The 18,531-nt window shown below is 40.7% G+C and overlaps 1 protein-coding gene across 9 annotated transcripts in view; it reads left to right on the top strand.

Moving 5' to 3' along the window:
- add3a (adducin 3 (gamma) a) overlaps positions 1-18,531 on the top strand; it is a 132,819-nt gene that overhangs the window by 95,622 nt on the left and 18,666 nt on the right. For all 9 annotated transcript variants that reach the window (XM_037765298.1, XM_037765301.1, XM_037765302.1 and 6 more), the window contains 9 exons: positions 1,030-1,168; positions 1,781-1,932; positions 3,168-3,248; positions 9,890-10,039; positions 10,395-10,538; positions 12,314-12,412; positions 14,320-14,496; positions 16,723-16,983; positions 18,276-18,380. In XM_037765298.1, the coding sequence (XP_037621226.1) occupies positions 1,030-1,168; positions 1,781-1,932; positions 3,168-3,248; positions 9,890-10,039; positions 10,395-10,538; positions 12,314-12,412; positions 14,320-14,496; positions 16,723-16,983; positions 18,276-18,380 (1,308 nt within the window). The remainder of the gene's footprint in view (positions 1-1,029; positions 1,169-1,780; positions 1,933-3,167; positions 3,249-9,889; positions 10,040-10,394; positions 10,539-12,313; positions 12,413-14,319; positions 14,497-16,722; positions 16,984-18,275; positions 18,381-18,531) is intronic.

The following is an 18,531-nucleotide window of genomic DNA, read 5'->3' as shown; positions in this document are numbered from 1 at the left end:
ACATTAAGACACCAAGACCTTTAGGAACACCATAGAAAAAGCCATGCTGTGATTTGGTTAAAAAACTTTTGACATTATGAGATTTCTTGAAGAATAGCATTTTTCAGTGAATGGATGGTGAGCGCTTCTGTTCTGGTAACTGCTCAGAAACCCCCTTATTGTATATACCTAGTAAAGACATCCATCTTCTGAATGCTCTAGGTCTTTAGTTTGTGGCTGTAAAATTTAATGAGGCTGTGATTATCCTAGAGGTCACCACAGGTCATTTTATACAGTGAGGTCAAGTTTAAAAAAATGGTCTCACTACAACGAAATGGCTACTATGGGGACTAACATCATCACACATGAATACAGTTGGGCTCATTGAATCCACAAGAGTCTCAGCTTTACAGTTTATGTTATTCCAAGACTGTTTAGGGACCCCAGTATGTAGAAATATTCAAATACACCATTTTTAGAATAGGAGAAAATAACACATTTATTAAAAAAACTGCATGTTTTTGCTCCAAACTGCATGTGATTATCATAAAGTGGGCATGTCTGTAAAGGGGAGACTCGTGGGTACCCATAGAACCCATTTTCCTTCACATATCTTGAAGTCAGAGGTCAAGGGTACCCCTTTGGAAATGGCCATGACAGTTTTTCCTTGCCTAACTTTGGCCCAGATTTGGAGCATTATTTAGCCTCCTTCCGGACAAGCTAGTATGACACGGTTGGTACCAATGGATTCCTCAGTTTTTTTTGTTTCATATGATACCAGCACCTTCTAGGTCTAAAACTGAACCTGCGACAGCCTCTGAAAGACAGTAAAGTCGGTCAGGATCGCCTACGATTCAGCGGGTCTCAAGGGGTTAGAGATTATATAATGAATGTTAATTCAAATAGTCTTTTCGATGTTGGAAAAATTGCTTTCCCGTCCACATTTAGGGAAATCTGAGGGTTCAGTTTCTAGTTTTTGACACACCACGTTGTCTCAGTGTCGCATTATTTCCTCTCTCAACTCGTTCTCTCTCTTCTCTCCTCTTCCAGGCCTTCAAGGAGGAGTTGGAGGGTCTGATCCAGGAGCAGCAGCGGAAAGGGAACAACCCCACCGGCCTGCTGGCCCTCAGACAGATCGCTGACTTCTTCATGGCCAGCTCCGTGGCCGGCTTCAACTCCTCCCCCCTCAGTAAGTGCTCACAGTGCCGCGGCACGTCACCCCGGGCAACCAGACACTAACATTTAGCAGAACATGCCACCCTTGCCCAGGGTTGCACAGCATCAGTATTTGAAAAGAGACGATCCATACCCAAACATGAGCTTTGTGTGCTTAAGGGCTTAAATACCCGAAGACAACCCAACCCCAGACTCCGGAAGAGCTGTGCATACTTCTCCGTGTTTTGATCTTGGAGTTCTATCCAGGAGTCCATATGTGAAGTCTGCTTTCAATCACAGCGCTGGAATGCACAACTAATGCCGAATTACATGTCAAATGCAATATAGTAGTTCAGTTCTTCAGTTAAGATGTACCCATAATGAGTGAGTCTAAGAGGCGCTGGCAGTGAACAGAGCATAAAGGTCGGAGTGCTGTTTACATCGCCTCAGTGAGTTTCATTTGGAGCCAGATGTGTCCGTGACATCATTAGATGAAAAGACAGATGTTGACAGTGGTCCTGTGTGGCTGTTGTTGCCGTCGTTAGGAAGAGAGGATAGAAAGTGTATGTGTGTGTCACTTTAATACGACTAGATCCTTTTCTTTAACGCATATTCTGTTTTTTTACCTTTAACCCTGATTGTTTAGGTCTGGGGTCGGTCACTCCCATCAACGACATGTACGGAGTGGAATCCACCACGATGGTGAAAGGCGAGAAGCCGACGCGCTGTAAACTGGCCAGCCTCTACAGATTGGTGGACCTGTTCAACTGGGCCCACTTCGCCAACGCCTACATCACGGTAAGTAGCTGCACCAAGAGCACGACTGAATTTAAAAACAGAGCTCTGAAAAGTTGTTGACGGTAACGGACCGTGTCCGAAATCAATCCCTATTTACTTTATCGTGCACTATATTTACTGTCCGCCGTTTTGGCTGTGTCTGAAACCATTCACTCATTCACTCCTCCCTGCTCACTATCCAGGGAGTTCTATGTAGAGGAATGTACTATATAGTGAGCTCATTGGTAACATGAAAAAAACACTTTCGGACACTATTCGGGTCATTTTCTCGACACCATTACTTACGTCATTGCTGTCGCATAATTAAAACCTGCTGGTTAAAATCTGCTGGTAGACCGTCCATAATAAATACTCACATGCATTTTTGTGTGTGATAAATACAAATGTAAGCTATTTCGTTCAGTTGTCTCTTAGCAAAATGCTCTGAGTGAATTTAAGTTCCCGCTAGTAAGCAGTGATGCAGTGTATCTGTCTAGGGCTTTTATTGTGAAAGGTAAGAATTAACGGCCGTTGTGAATGTGGGGGCAATAAGCGTATTTTCCCAAATTTCCTCAAAAAAATACAAAGTCCTTGGTGGCCGTTTGTGTTGTGATGCGCTGCTCTGCTCACATTAAATACATTATTTTCGCGCCACAACGCATGGATTTGTCTCAATCGCGCTGCTCTCTTTCCTCTCGTCCATCTGCCGTTTTTTCTTCAGTACACTACTTTTCACAATGCATTGTGGGATACTTTGAGTCCACTATATAGGATATAATAATTCTCACTATACATTCGGACAGCACTACAAAATTGCAAACTCACTCTATAGTCTACTATATAGTGGAGTGTGAAATATACGCACTACATACTGCCCTCAAAAATGCACGAAAAATAGTAGTGTCCATGGCACGTGCACTTCTTTCTTCTCACAGTCCCACAATGCAATGCATGACATTTTATAGAGATCATTACACTGGTGCAACACTATATCTGATGATTTATAGGTGAGTGCCTGTTATACGGGGAGTAGTGAAAGAGTGTACAAGGAAGTGATTTCAGACACATCAACGGTTTCAAAATAAAAGACAGATTTCCTTTCACCTACTTTTGACTGGTATAGTTTCACTGTTCAATATTGAGAATAGAAAAAAGAATACAGTAGTAGTAGTAGTAGTAGTAGAACAATAGTCTATCCTTGCTAAAGCCTGAGTTAAAGTTGTCAGATTTGAACTTTGACTTTTTTCTTGTTTTAGGCTCGAGTCAGTAAAGAGCAAGACCACATCCTCATCATGCCCAGAGGACTGTCATTCGCTGAAGCGTCTGCATCAAACCTGGTAAGAAACACGAGAAGCCGTTGACCCTTCCCACCATCTATAAAGTAATTTAGTTATATACTCAGCCTTAAAAAATGTCACTGTATTTCAGCAGTAAAGCTTAAAGAATTCCAAAAATAGGTGAGGTCATTTCACTTAACTGGATAAAAATATAATCTTTTCATTTCATTTTTTTTCTGTAATAATTTATTGGGAGTAACAACAGGTGTACAGAAACATACAAATAGAGCACAAATATAAATGATTGTCCCTCCTTATTTTGGTATTTTTCCCCCAAAGACCCCTCTCACCCAACCCTCACCCATTGCCAATGTAAAAAGGATGAAGAACAAAAAAGAAAAAAAGTAAAATTAAATTAATAAAAAGAAAATAAGATAAGAAAAATAAATATATAAAAAAAAATTTTAAAAAATAAAGTACACATTGACAGTAATAATAATTATAGGATGAATCCCAAACTACAGATAAAATAGGCTAATAAACGTTACGATGTACAAATAAACACTTTAACTCTAACTGTTCATTTCATTTTAAGTTCAGTGTAACAAGCACAAGATCTGAGCTGGGGGATTTTTATTTAGACATTTTTATTTTATTTTAATGTTTGCGTAGCTTCGGAATTGAAACACAAATTAAGATACCGACGGCGAAGACACTATTTAGAAGCTGATTTTAAAACTTAACTTAAGCAATCCCTTTTTCTTAGAGTAAAACAAATAAAATAGGTAGTAAATGTGCGTCAATGTCCTTGTCTGTATATGTTTGTGTTACGGTGTTGACCTTCACTGAACAGGGCTAATGCTCTCCCACTTCACTTAATCAGACGTTTACTTCCTTCAATTGACTTCCTTGAATTGTATGAAGGGAAAAATAGTAGGCTTTATTGGCATGATGTAACACTGTATATATTGCCAAAGCATATTTAAATGTTGAAAAGCTAATCTTGACAATTAAAAGAACCTTGATAAAGTACAGAGCGACACAGTCTGTACTTTGTCACGGTTTGTTTTATCGTTGTAGATCAGTAACTCAATGCTCAAATAATCTGCTATAGTGCGCTGCCGATTTAGAGACCCAGATAGCATTGCATTTTGCTCTTGGCTTTTGTTTGTGTTTGCCAATAGGTGATGTAGTTTTGGTGGAGTCTAATTGGTGGTATGTTCTTTTCCTGAGGCCTTGGTGTCTCTCTCTCTCTCTCTCTCTCTCTCTCTCTCTCTTTCTCTGTACATGTGTTTGACATGTGTTCCTCTCTTCTCTCAGTCGCCTGCTTTCCCGTAACAAATATTGCGGTTTAGGTTGTTTGTTTGTCAAGTCTCGGTTCAGAGAGTGCACACGCTGTCACAGCATGCCGTGTCAATAGATGTGCAATAATGTGTGTGTAATAATCCGTTTGCAACCCGTTTCCTCCTGCCTTACATTTTAACTCCCTCTAATTCAGTTTCTATTTCCGTCTGTTCGTCTGCGTCTCTTTTCTCCTCTTCACTCTCGCTCCACTTTCTCCTTCTGGTTTCCATCCAACTGTTTGTTTCTGCTCATTCCAATGTATCAGACAATAATAAGGGTTTTCTCAGTGTTGAACAAGATATGACACCCTGATTATATTATTAATAAAGTAATGTGTGCCATAAATAGTTTTATAGACTTACTAAATAACCTGAATAGAATAATGACTTAGACTTGGCATGAGCAGCCGGAGGATGATTCAGTTTGGATGCACAGAAAGCTGAAAAATACTGTATTTGTCAACCACAACTTCTGAAATGTGAGAAACTGTCAGCTGTTTCTTGTTTGTATTTGACACACCAGTCATGTTTTTGTGGCCATTTGTTGCTTTAGAGGATATAGAGTATTTTGGCTTTTGGTTTAAAGCATAAAATATGAAATATGGAAAAACATAAACTGACACTAAAAAACAATAACTTGCCCTGTAGTAACACATTCTTTGAATGCTTTTCATGTGTCTGGTGGATGCGGTTTGTTTGATATTCATGAGGATTATGTATGTGCGTCTACCAAACAAACACACATATCTCCCCCATAATTTGCTTTTTATGTTTTGTGACATTACCAAAGTTTGCATAAAAGTCACTTGACACTTGAATAATCTATTTTTCTCTCCTCTATTCTCTCTGCTTTGTTGAACTTCTCCCCTACTTTATCTCCAACACCTGTGCAAATACACACACACACACACACACACACACCTGTGTAATGTGTCTGCAGGTGTGGGTCGACAGCTGGATGTAGTAGCCATACTGCTGACGGGCAGATTTCACTGTTTGACCTGCAGGAGCGGTTGGCAGGCAGGCAGAGATATGCAATGAGAGTTTAGTTCCAGCTGGTCACCTGTTTTCTGCTGGTGTCTGATAGAAAAGAGAATTTACCAGCATGTTTATGGTGATTTGAGACAGATTAGTTGTTTTTATTCCCCTTTAAGTCTGTTTTTAGTTTAAACATGTTTTTCTTGATAAACCTTGTTGGCAGTCCGGATTAGTTTAGTTTCACAAAAAGTCAGATAATCAACAAAGTTGCTTTTACAGTAAGATCTTTCACATGCTCTTCTCTAAAGAAATACAGCTTTGTGTATTCGTTACTTTGGAATACAATGCAGAAGTTCACCAGGCGGGAAAAAACAGTTAGAATTTATGTTGATGCAGAATAAAGTGCACAAAATATGATATCTGTCAAACAGAAGCCACGACCTAAAGGGGTCTGTTTGAAGGGAGAGCACTGATTTCTTTAAGGAGTTAAAAGACTGCCGCATCATTTTGGGATATTGGCTCATATTGGTCATCGTAGCATTTCTATTGCAATAGTGACAAAATCATCTTTGCCATCTGTGGAACTGTGGAACCAATCCAGAGTTGATGTCGCCTTGTTTCCTACCAAGACTTATTTCAAATGAAGCAGTTTCCCCTAAACTCTGTGAAACCTTTTAGGTGTCTTAGTGACTGAAATAATGACTCACGTTGTGCCACTGGGAACTACTGAAAAACACTGTTCAATAGCTCATAATGACACTTTTTAATAACAGCTACTTATTGTATAAATCTTAGAAGACAGCAGGGTAAAATGTAGGCTCAGTCTTGAAAATGTAAGGCAAAATGATTTAGTATTTTTAGTGTGTCTGGACCACATCCATCTTTTCTGTGGTTGTCTGTAAGAGAGCAACGACCACAACACGTAAGCAACAAATTATGTCGTCTGGCCCTTTCAGATTACCCTGACTGTGTTTTAGTCTGTTTGTGTTTTGATGCCAGTCTGTCGCTGCTGGCTTTCTCTTTCCCTCTTATCTCCTCCCCTTCTTCTTCTTCTTCTCCTCTCAGTCTGTTTTGATCCTGTTATCTCTATAGTTACATGGTTGAATTCAAGTGTTTAGAGAAGCGGACAGATTGATTAAGAGGAAGTCATCCAGAATAAAGGGTTTGGGAGGTCATGTTGGAGTCAGCTGGGTGGAGGCTGTAGCGTCAGAGAAAGGCTTGAGTTCAGTTTGTTTTGGTCAGTTTCCATCTGCCTCTCCCTCTCAATCTCTCTGTTGGAGCTCTGAGGTGAAGGCGGGGTCATTTGAGTTTGTAGAGAAACTCACTGTTCGGTCCATCTCCGTGTTTGTGGTTCTAGATAACATTCATCTTTTAGTGTATGTGCAATGATGGAGGTTAACTTTGCAGAATCTTGAAGATGTTTAAGCTGCAGCTGCCCTTCAGCTCCTTCGGGCCCTTATCGTTGACTTTCCATTCAGCCGAGTCACATTTCAGATTCTTTCCGACACGTCCTTTGGCATGTTTTTATAATTAGAAGTGCTATGTTTGTCAGAAGGGCCTCTCAGCAGCAGGCCGGGTTTGACTGACAGGGTGAGGGAGCTACAGTGCATTTTGAAGGACGTGACAGGGTGAACTGATACTGTTCCGGACATGTGATTTAAACCGATCGATGTTCGATCGTCTGACAGCCGGCTGCGACTGTGGGTGTTTGTGGAGACAAAGATGGCGGTAGTTAGTTACGCTCGGCTGGTGCCATTCGTTTTCCTCTGCTGGGTGAAAGATCAATAGACGGTCATCCATCCAAACATCCATATGGCTGTTAAAAGGCAGAGCAGCACTCAGGACGTGTCTGAGGATTTTCAGCTTGAGTTCATCCAGAGATCACCAGCTGCTGTTTTAATCAATCAATATTTTTCTATATCAGTGCCAATATAACACCTTATTGTTCTAATACCAAAACATACAGTCTGTTTCTATGTTTGCCACCTTAGAAATGTTTCACACTTTTTTGTATGTAAAGCCAAACTCACTCATGCTTTAGTTTGCGGTCTTGTTAAAATAACCAATGCAAGAGCTATGAAAATATACATATATTAAAAGTCATGTTTTTAATAAGTTAATATGAATCGGAAGAATTGTGTGTTATCCTTTGGTACTTTTAATATTACCAGATATTATTCTGCATCAGCATTATTTTTTGGCTGCACAAATTATTTCTAATTCAGGTTTCTGGTTTCCTGTTGCACTAGTTTTGTAATGAGGAGGCTGGTGAGGTCATTGGGTGTGCACCAAGGTTATAATAGTTTTGAATTTTCTATTAGTTTTTATTTTACTTTAGTTATAACATTTCAATTTCATTTAGTTTTAGTTTGTTTTCAGAAGATGTTTGCTAGTTTTAGTCAAATTTCAGTTTTTCAGAAAGGTTTAGTTTTTATATATTTAGTTTAATTTTGTTAGGACCAGGTTTAACGTCTCAGAAGTCTGTAGCTACCACACTCAGAAGAACACTATTAGACCTGAGCTGAATGGCTTTGTGGTTAAATTATCTACTACAATATTTAAATCATATTTAATTCTACAACACTAGACTGCGTGTGAAAAACAACAGGGTTTAATTGTTACACAATTGCGGCATAGCGCCGCCATCTCCTGGAATGTCAAGTCCGTTCAGTTTCTGTGGTTCAGTGTCACGAGAGAGTTGACAGAAATTCATGCCGTCTCCTTTTTCGGTGGTGATATAGCTAAGAACCTGAAATGATTTTTCATTTCCATTTTTATTTTATTTTTATTAGTTTTTTAACCAGGCAATATTGTTTAAGTTTAGTTTTTCTTATAAGATATAATTTTTATTTAGTTTTAGTTGACTATGGATGTTATGATACATCTATCTGGATCAATATATCGATTCAACGATCCGATATCATTGATGCAAAGTGAAAATATCAAAACATATGACTTTTAAGATACACCATTTTTCTGGAATTCCCAGCAATTTCTGTCCAAGCACACCTCCTTCTTGAGCTAGCAGAGCCCAGGAATACAATTGTCACATCATATTTTAGTTGCTTTAAGTGAGTTGATATAAATGTAACTGATTGTGTTAAATGGGAATATGATATCGTCCCATCGCAGGCCCCAGAATAGAATCGAATCGAAATCGTATCGTGACATACTTTGTGATATCAGCAAATATCGTACCGTTGTCCAAAGAATTGATATAATATCGTATCATGATGAAACTTGTGATTTACACCTTTATAGTTTATGACAATACAGTTTTTTTAAAGCATATCGTTTTTATTTAGTTTCAGTATACATCATTATATTTTCACTTCTTATTTCAGTGTTAGTTTACGATAATAACCCTGGGGTGCACACAGCTCTTTCCCGAATTTCACTGCAGCTCCCGTTCCCTGGTACATCCTTTGCTTAATAACCCAATTCTTTTCAAGGGAGGAGCAAAGTGCAGCAGAAGTGAAGCACACAATAAAATGAGACCCGGTACATATTCAGCTGAGCTGTGTGTATTTCATTAGCCTCAGACTGGATGATGGATGCCCTTTCCTGTTGTGATAACACACACTTGGACTTTGTATTGTGAAAGAGAAATGTGAGCTCGTAGGCTCTGGTTTGTATCACAGAACAAAGTGGTGACGGTGATGTTGTACAAGGTCTGCAGGCGAAGCTGTGTTCTCTGTTTGTTATTAGGTTTTACAGCGAGGACTGACATCTGCAGTCAGTTGCTCTTTCCTCAGGTTTTATACCTCCGTCTCTCTGTCCAGCTATCTGTCTTTATTTTCTACGGTTATCCAACTCTCTTCCCTCCGGGTCTCCACCTCTATCTTTCCCTCCATCGCTCTTCTCTGCCATCATGTAATCTAATAACTGGCTGGTAATAAAGTTGTCATAGTAAAGGACGTCATGTCCACTCCCCGACTATATCGTGTTTCCTGGTAACGCTCCAATTCGTTTCCTGGAGAGGAGGAATTGTTGATAATGTGATTTCTGTCATCGTGCTCATTGATTTTGACTTGTGTTTATGTCTTCTTGGTTCATGTTGGAGGGTTATCAGCTCTGTGTGTTTGTGTGTGTGTGTGTGGGGGTGGATCTGTCTGTCTCTGGATGTGCTTTAGTGCCTGGGCATATTTGATTACAGCGATCTGGGCATGGTAAGTTTTACAGCACGTCTCCCTCCAGCCTCATCACATACCCTCCCCTCCCTCCTCGGGAGAGCCGTCTACATGATGCTGCTGTCAAGTTTTCAAAAAGCTTGTTTAGCTTTTGCTTGAGTGCCTTTGCACCAGTTAAGAAAAAGGAAAAAGATTCGGGGTGAAACCAGCTTTACGTTCACCACCTCCACTGTCTTTGTCTCCTCTCCAGGTGAAGGTCAACATCCTCGGGGACGTGATCGAACAGGGCTCCACCAACCTGAGGATCGACCCCTCGGGTTTCAGCCCCCACGCCGCCATCTACTCCATGCGTCCAGACATCCGCTGCGCCATACACGTGCAGACTCCTGCCATGTCTGCTGTAAGCTCACGTTTAAGTTTTCAAACCTGCCCTGCAAGCAGATGACTGTCAAACCCGCAGAACACCTGAAGCTCTTTTTGACAGGGAATGTGATTCAATCAGATTGAGTTAAGTTGTTTCAGGGAGGTTTATAAATTTGAATCATCTGAAAAGGAGTGATGATCTAGTATGGGAAGTGTGTTTCTGATGTGCAACGAAAAGGCTCGTCTCTGCAGCGATCAGAGAAGTTTCAAAGTATTCTTCACAGAGGCATCTAACATGAATGTCAGCCGCAGACTTGGATGAATAAAACAGCTGTAACACACCTGTCAAAGCTTCTTATCTGTCTCTGCTGCCTTCTTTCTCCTGCTTTTAGGTGTCATCTATGAAGTGTGGCATCCTGCCCATTTCCCAGGAGTCATTGACCCTGGGTGACATCGCCTACTACAACTACCAGGGCAGCCTCGACGACCCGGATGAGCGCAGAGAGCTGCAGAAGGCCCTGGGGCCTACGGCGAAGGTAGGTTGTGCCGGTAGACGATGATCTCGGGGATCATCGATGGTCAGAACTATCACCGATAGCCGATGCCTTTGCCAATGTCAAGACGATACAGTATTTGTCTCTTTTTCTCATTCATTTATTAATCTTTTATTATTAAATGAATATTAAATTAAATTTGCCTCGTCATAGTTTCACGTCGGCACCCCCAACATATAACCGACACAACAGGCTGAAATGGTCTCAGACTCAGCCCAACTAAAACAAGAGCAGCTGGTTTGGCTACAAAAAGTCCGACACAGACCAGAAAACCATCTTCTGCCAAGTTTGGTACACGCCGGTCCCCACAGGCATATATTCGGAGTGCAAACTATACGTTGTCATTAACCGGAATAACGTGCTTTTCTTCTTCTTCTTCTTCACACTAAACGGATAGACTACAGTACACAGAAAGGCGTTAACACTGACACTTGTATTATGTATGCAAAACCACCAAATAAAATGTTAAAAAAAGAAATGCGTTAACACAATTATTGTGGCCGCTTATAAGAACAGTATCTCTGTTGTATGACAACAGTTAACGGATTAAATGAAATAACCACTGGCACACAGGGTGCGCACACACACACACCCTGCTACTGAATGGAGCGAACAAGAGATAGACCAACCGTATGCTTCAAAGCTTCATTTATAACATTAACTTTTGAATTACTATTATAATAATAAGTTACAGAAACATTGCACGTAGTCCACCTTTTGCTTTTCCCCACTCTCTGTCACTCTCTCTAACACACCGAGCGTTCTAGTCCTCGTCTCTGTAGGATAAGTGTCTCATTTCCAAAGTCAAAATTTATTGAAAAAAGATAGATGTATTGTAACCAATTCCAAAATTCACAACATGTTTTATCTAACGAAATATTCTGCTTTAAACCATATTTGTTGGCGTTACATAAACAACATTTTTACTGCTGTAAAAAAACTCTCCAGTCCCGCCCCCCCCCGCCCGGCGAGCGACTCTGGTATTGTCAATCTCCCACGGTGACGATGGGACGATCTGACTATGGAGAAGATCGCCCAACTCTACTGGGCAGTCCGTGTTGTTCTTAAAGGAATAGCTCGCTTATTAGAAATATGCTTAATTAGCTTCCTTTGCAGACAGTTAAATGATGGCTTCATGTTTACTGCACAGACAGAAGGTGGCATCAATCTTCTCATTTAACACTCAGCAACAAAATAATAAAAAAGTATTTTCCCAAAATGTCAAACTAATCATTTAAATAAGCACCCTTTGTAATCCAAAAACTCTACACTCACGATGATGTATGGACAATAGACATGATATCTTGAAAGGTATTTTTAACACGCTCAGGGAAGGGGTGTTTTTGTTCCTTGTCATCGAGAAAGAGAAATGAACTCATTTTCATCAGGGTGTGGTTTATATTTTGAAACAGTAGAAAGACAGTCCCATCCTGTTGAGATATCAGTGTGCTTGGGTTACCTTCTGCTCCTCCTTATTTCTGTCCCTGCATGTGAGCGCCTTGCACTGGGCTTCCTTTGAAATGATCAGAGTTCAACAGAATTCAAATTGGCAAAAATTCCGGGACTGCAAGGGAACTTCCACTGGCGGTGTGTTGCCAGGTCCTGCTGTCGTCATCCAGTGGCCCAACCCTTGGGCCTTGGAATCAGAAATATTTTGTGGTTACTTATTAATTAAAAGACCTAAAGAAAGCTTGACAAATGGACCTCTAAAGACTATTCTGCTCTTCCTAATCAGTCATTTTATATGTGTGTTACAGGTTTTGGTGCTGAGGAATCACGGCCTGGTTGCTCTCGGGGAGTCCATCGAAGACGCCTTTAACTACATCTACATTGCCCAATATGCCTGCGAAATCCAGGTACATGCACACACCAATGCACACACACAACTAGCTGCTGCTGTTTTGGATACCCAGCACCACTCAGCTTCCCCTGCACATGTATGAGACCAGCAGGGCGGCAGCTTTCCCGCTAAATATAATCTCTCCACAGCCGTTTTCACATTTCCCCACTCTCACTATTCTAACAACACTCTATAAATCGTAATCTTCTCTTGCCTTGTGGAAAATGTTGGCTAAACAGTCAGGCTGTTAGGAGTGATGAAGGGAGTAACGAGCTGATGTGTTGTTGTTGATGTCTGTCCAAAGCAGCGTTTAGAGTTGGAGGGGTGTTGTTCTTCCTTTTATTTATTGAGCTAGTAAGAAAGCTGAAATATGGCAGAGGGGATTTCAGGCGGTCTGGATCAGGCAGGAGAAATGGATAATTGAATGAATGGTTAAGACAGTTAGCTGAAAGTAACAGATAAAGAACAGTTAGTTTAAAGTAATGTATAAACAGTTGAAATACTTAGCTAAAAGAAATGGATAAATAGAACAGTTAACGAGGATAAACTATGTTTATTTTCAGGTCCATACTTTTGGATTTCAGTGTTTCTGTGGGGGAGAGTAACTCCGTTCGGCGTGGACTTTGGGCTTTGTAACTTTGCAGACCTTTTACATGCACACAAAACTATATAACACCCTAAAGGAAAGGGGAAAGCACAAAAGCATAATAGGTCCTCTTTAAATTAAAGAAACTGCTAAACAGTTGGAACAGTTAGCTAAAAGTTATGATTGAGATAGTCAGCTAAAAATCACAAATAAAAAGTTGGATAAATGTTTGAAACTTGGCAACTTATGAATCCAAAAATGAACCAGTTCAATATAAACACAAAACAAATACTGTTACAATACCCACTTGTATATCAATAATGGTTGAATAATATCCAGTTTAAAATCTATTCAAAGGAACTAGGGCTGTCAAAGTTAACTTAATATTAACGTGTTAACGTAAATTCGTTTTAACGCCACTAATTTCTTAAACGCATTAACGCAATCGATCTTTCGGAGGTTGTAGCTGGCTCAGTTTTAAAGCTGTTTTGTGTTGGTAATTGATTTCCAATAAAAAATATACATTTGCATAAAGCAAGCATATTTGCCCAGTCCCATGTTGATAACTATTAAATACTTGACAAATCTCCCTTTACGGTACATTTTGAACAGATAAAAAATGTGCGATAAATTTGCGATTAATAATGATAAACTATGAACAATCATGCGATTAAATATTTTAATCGATTGACAGCCCTAAAAGGAACACATTTGGAACATAACAGGTGAGTAAGGGCCAGGTCACATAACTACAGTGTTTGTAACAGCAGATATCTATCAGATTTTTTAAATGACATGTCGTCACTTGTGTTGTACAGCGGCAGAACTATCAGAGGTGTCATGATGCATCAACTCTTGTATCAAAGTTAGTATTATGTGTGGGATTTCTCTGGTGTTTTGCTGTTGGACTCTTGCGTGTCTTTGTGTTGACTTGTACGGAGGATTTTAGAGATGTTGTTGTGTCCCTCGCTGTAACAGGCGTACCAAATCTCCTGATTGACTCTCCCCGGTCAAGCAAAAGAAAACATTAATCCATCCTGCAAAGCCCAGCTTAATTTCTATAAATAAATCCCCCCACCATGTTTGTTGTATGCCATGTATGGTACTGTATATTCCTTGGTGCTTTAGATTGAGGGGTATCCCATTTCGGTTTTGGTAAATAACTTCTTTCTTCTGAGTGGAAAATAGTCAGGATCCTGCGCATTCCCTTTTTAGGTTGATGATCGAATGCCACAGATGTTTAGCGATAAAAAAGGATTGCCCTTTTTGTCTATTTTGTGTTGCATGAGCCATCAGTCTCACACGCCTCTCTCTTTGTCCTCACTTTGTGATTGTAGGTGCATGCCATCTCGTGTGCTGGCAGCGTGGACAACCTGATAGTGCTGGACCGGGCGGCGTACAAATCGCGAGTGCAGGACGTGGTCACAGGGGGCGGTGTCAACATGGATGGCAGTTACAAATGGAAGGTTGGCGAGCTGGAGTTTGAGTCTCTGATGAGGATGCTGGATAACCTGGTGAGTCCACAGACGTCCGAGTGAGAACACATGAAACACACCGATGGGAAAAGAACACTCACACTGTTTATCAGAATCATCATTAAATGACAAGATGCGATAAACATTTTTTACTTCTGCGTGTTGTCTTTGTACAAATAAGCTCAGAGGCAAATATTAGGACACAAAGAGAAGGATTTCTTTTCCTTTCTTGAATCTCATCACATTGGGACCTTTTGAGAGGTTGTTTTTCTACAAAACCAGTCCTTTGAAGTGATAATATGTCATTTTCATACAACTAAATGTCTGTTTGGCTTTTCTTTGTCATTCACTGACAAAAAAAAACACAATAGAATTTCATAAATGCATTACATTTCTCTTAAATGTCACCCCTGAGAGAACTCCTCCTCCTGTGGTTTGTCTTATAGTACATTTCTGTTTTTTTGTAATAAACTGAAGGGGGACACTTAGTGGCCACTGTGGGAGAACAGAGTTAGAAAAGAGCGCCCACTACTGTCAGAAAACTAAACTGTATTATAAGAAAAAACAGAGAAACCAGCAGTAGTGGGTGCTGTTAAAGTGGTAAATGTTATTTGAGAAGCACAGTGCAGAAGCAGTTTGAGGAGAGAGGGATTCATTTTAAACATGGAGCATCACCACAAAGAGCTGCTGTGTCAGTCCTCGGTAGAAGTCTTTGCTCTCTTTCTGTCTTAGCTTCTCTTATCGTCTGTCTCTGTCTCCTTCTCTCATCCTACACCTTTCATCTTTCTCCCCCCTCCCTTCCTTCTCTCTTCTCCTGTGCTCTCCTCCCTCGAGTCATTGCCTCATCCCTCTCTTATCTGACACCTCATGAACACATTCGTATCAGATAAGCTATAAAGTGCTACAGGAATGAGTCCTAAAACCCGGAAGTGAGTTAGAATTTTTAGCACTTCCGGTTCCCTCGTCTGGAAGTCAATGGGTTTTTTGAATGGGTTTTTAGTTAGATGCCTGAAATAAGGTCCGTGGTTAACACAGAGATTTTAACGTTTGATTCTACGACATAAAATACATCAATAAATACCCCACTTGTGGACTTTGAAGCCTTTACGTGTCTTAAAAAAGGCGGTTGCTAACAAGTGGCTAAATGACACTACAATACGTCATCACGCCGACCCGTCCGCCTTTACAGCCTCGTTGTGTATACTCACGCTCATGCAACCGTGTTGTAGTTTTATAGCCTAACATTAGCTTGTTTAGCTACTTCTGGTAGCTGCTTCAAAAAAGTGGTGTTCATTTGTGGTGATTATTTTGCTGAACAAAACGTGTAAGTATTGTAAAGGTTTGTTTGCCACAGAGTTTATTTTCTGCAATAATCCAAAACACAATGGAAAAATCCCATTGGCTTTTTGTGGAGGGAACCAGGGCGATGCTAACTTCCTGGTTGGCCTACACAAATACATCATCCCTGGAGCACTCTATTGGTTTCAGTACAAGAACCCAGACACAGTGATGAGAATGAGTGGGAGGAAAAATAAACCAGTCACTCTGTCCACCCCCCTTTAACAACCAGTATAGAAATACAAAGGCCTTCCTGATTTGACAGTGTAAAAAATGGGGCGAATGTGAAGCAGGATGTTGCAGGAAAAGAGCAAACTGTCTCTGGATAAAAGAAGGGGTTCAAGTCAAGTTGAGAGGTCAGCGTTGACCAGGGAACTGAGATGAATAGAAAAGGACAAAACGGAAAAGAACGGAACTCCACTGTCAAGCCCAGTGTGGAAAAAAAGTCTGACAAACAGCAGGACCGAGTGAGAGTTCAGCAACAGAGAGAGAGGAGAGGAATGGGAGTGTGAGAGAAAAGGGAAGATGAGGATAAAGAGGAGAGGGGTGAGTGAAAGAGAGAAAGGGTCAGACAGGAAACGGCTCTCTGAATCTGTCCTCTGTGCTGCCAGAAACCCTGTGGTCACAACACTGTTTCTCTCTTTCTCTTCCATTTGACTAACTGTGAAACTGGCAGGAAGGAAAAGTCACGAATTTCTCCTCCTCCTGGTGTAAAAATGAGAAACTGAATGCATCATTACTGTATGTATGTCTAATGATGTGAGCTGTGATCTAAGACCATTTATGATCCTCATGGGGTAAAGAGGATGTTATAACAGTAGAAGGAGTGGACGGAGGATTAGAGGTCAAATGGGGACTACATAAATCATTTTCTGCTCATTGCGAAACTAAACAAACTGTTTACGTGATCTTGTTTTCCTGCTACAGGGCTACAGGACAGGTCACGCCTACAGGCACCCTATCATCCGAGAGAAGCCAAGGCACAAGAGCGACGTGGAGATCCCCGCCACGGTCACCGCGTTCATGTTCGAGGAGGACGGGGACAGCCTCGCCACCCGGCTGCCCTACAAGTTCCTGCAGCAGCGGCAGCAGAGGGAGAAGACGCGCTGGCTCAACTCGCCCAACAGCTACACCAAGGTCAACGTGGACGGCGGTGGAGAGGAGCGCTACAACAGCCGGACAACCACGGTGAGCAGAGCGCGTTTATGTCGATGTCGAAAACATGAAGGAATGAGGCTAAACTCTTTCCTAACAAATGACGTGTGTATTCATATTTGTGTGTTAAAATGTGAATATGGATTTTAAGGGCTGTCAAAGTCAACGCGATAATAACACGTTAACGCAAATTTGTTTCAATGCCACTAATTTCTTTAACGCATTAACACAACTTGTGATTTTTATATTGTAGTGGGCTCAGTTTTAAAGTTAGAGTGAAGATACTGGTATCATATGTAACTGTACCAACCATGTCATACTATAGCTTGTCAGGATGGAGGTTAGGCTTGGCTCCAAAGTTATGCTAAATTTTGGCAAGGAAAAACTGGCATGGCCATTTTCAAAGGGGTCCCTTGACCTCTGACCTCAAGATATGTGAATGAAAATGGGTTCTATGGGTACCCACGAGTCTCCCCTTTATTTACAGACATGCCCACTTTATGATAATCACATGCAGTTTGGGGAAAGTCATAGTCAAGTCAGCACACTGACACACTGACAGCTGTTGTTGCCTGTTGAGCTGCAGTTTGCTATGTTATGATTTGAGCATATTTTTTATGCTAAATGCAGTACCTGTGAGGGTTTCTGGACAATATTTGTCATTGTTTTGTGTTGTTAATTTTTTTTCCAATAATTAATATTAACTGTACACACTTTTCTTTTGCATAAAGCAAGCATATTTGCCGACTCCCATGGTGTTAAGAGTATTAATTGACAAATCTCCCTTTTAAGGTACATTTTGAACAGATAAAAAACGTACGATTCATTTGCGATTAATCCTGATTAACTATGTCGTGTGATTAATCACAATTAAATATTTTAATAAATTGACAGCCCTGATGGATTTATATAATAAAACTAAACATGAAGGGACAAAGTGGACATCATAGCCTGACTTGTCATGCATGTCATTGTCAGTGTTGACTGCTTTTGTTGTTCCTCAGCGTTTAAAACCTGATACGAGGTCGCCCTCTACAGGCTGAACAGAGAACTACGTTGATTTTGGTTCAGTTGCACTGGTTCATGTTACTTACCTTTTGAGGCACTAAGCTTAGTGACTTTAAAAGAGTACTCCAGGGATTTAGTTTTGCACTTCCACAAAGTTGGTTATCTCACAGGAGACGCATTTACAAAGAGACAGAAATATCCTGACTGTAAGGTGGATCTTACTGTTCCCATAATGCAACTCAGTAGAGTTTTTCATCAGATGTTGTTATTTTGAGCAGACAGTTTTGATCTCACCTGTTTTCACCTTCCTTCTACAGTGGATGAAGGCGGAGGAGACGGGAACCCCGATCCGGATCGAGGACCCCAATCAGTTTGTCCCTCTGAACACAGACCCCAGCGAAGTGCTGCAGAAGAGGAACAAAGTGAGTCCATCCCTTCTCTCCTCTTAGTCTGCACTGTTGCATGTAAAGTTGAACATTTCAGTCATTTACATTTGAGTTCTGAATTGTTTTGACCACAGTTTCAAATCAGTCAAAGTCGCTGTTAACGCTTCCTGATGACATCATTGTGTGT

The sequence above is a fragment of the Sebastes umbrosus genome, chromosome 3 (assembly GCF_015220745.1).
Source record: "Sebastes umbrosus isolate fSebUmb1 chromosome 3, fSebUmb1.pri, whole genome shotgun sequence".
Lineage (NCBI taxonomy): Eukaryota > Metazoa > Chordata > Actinopteri > Perciformes > Sebastidae > Sebastes > Sebastes umbrosus.
Note: the sequence above shows the minus strand (reverse complement) of the source record. Positions and strands in the feature narration are given on the sequence as shown.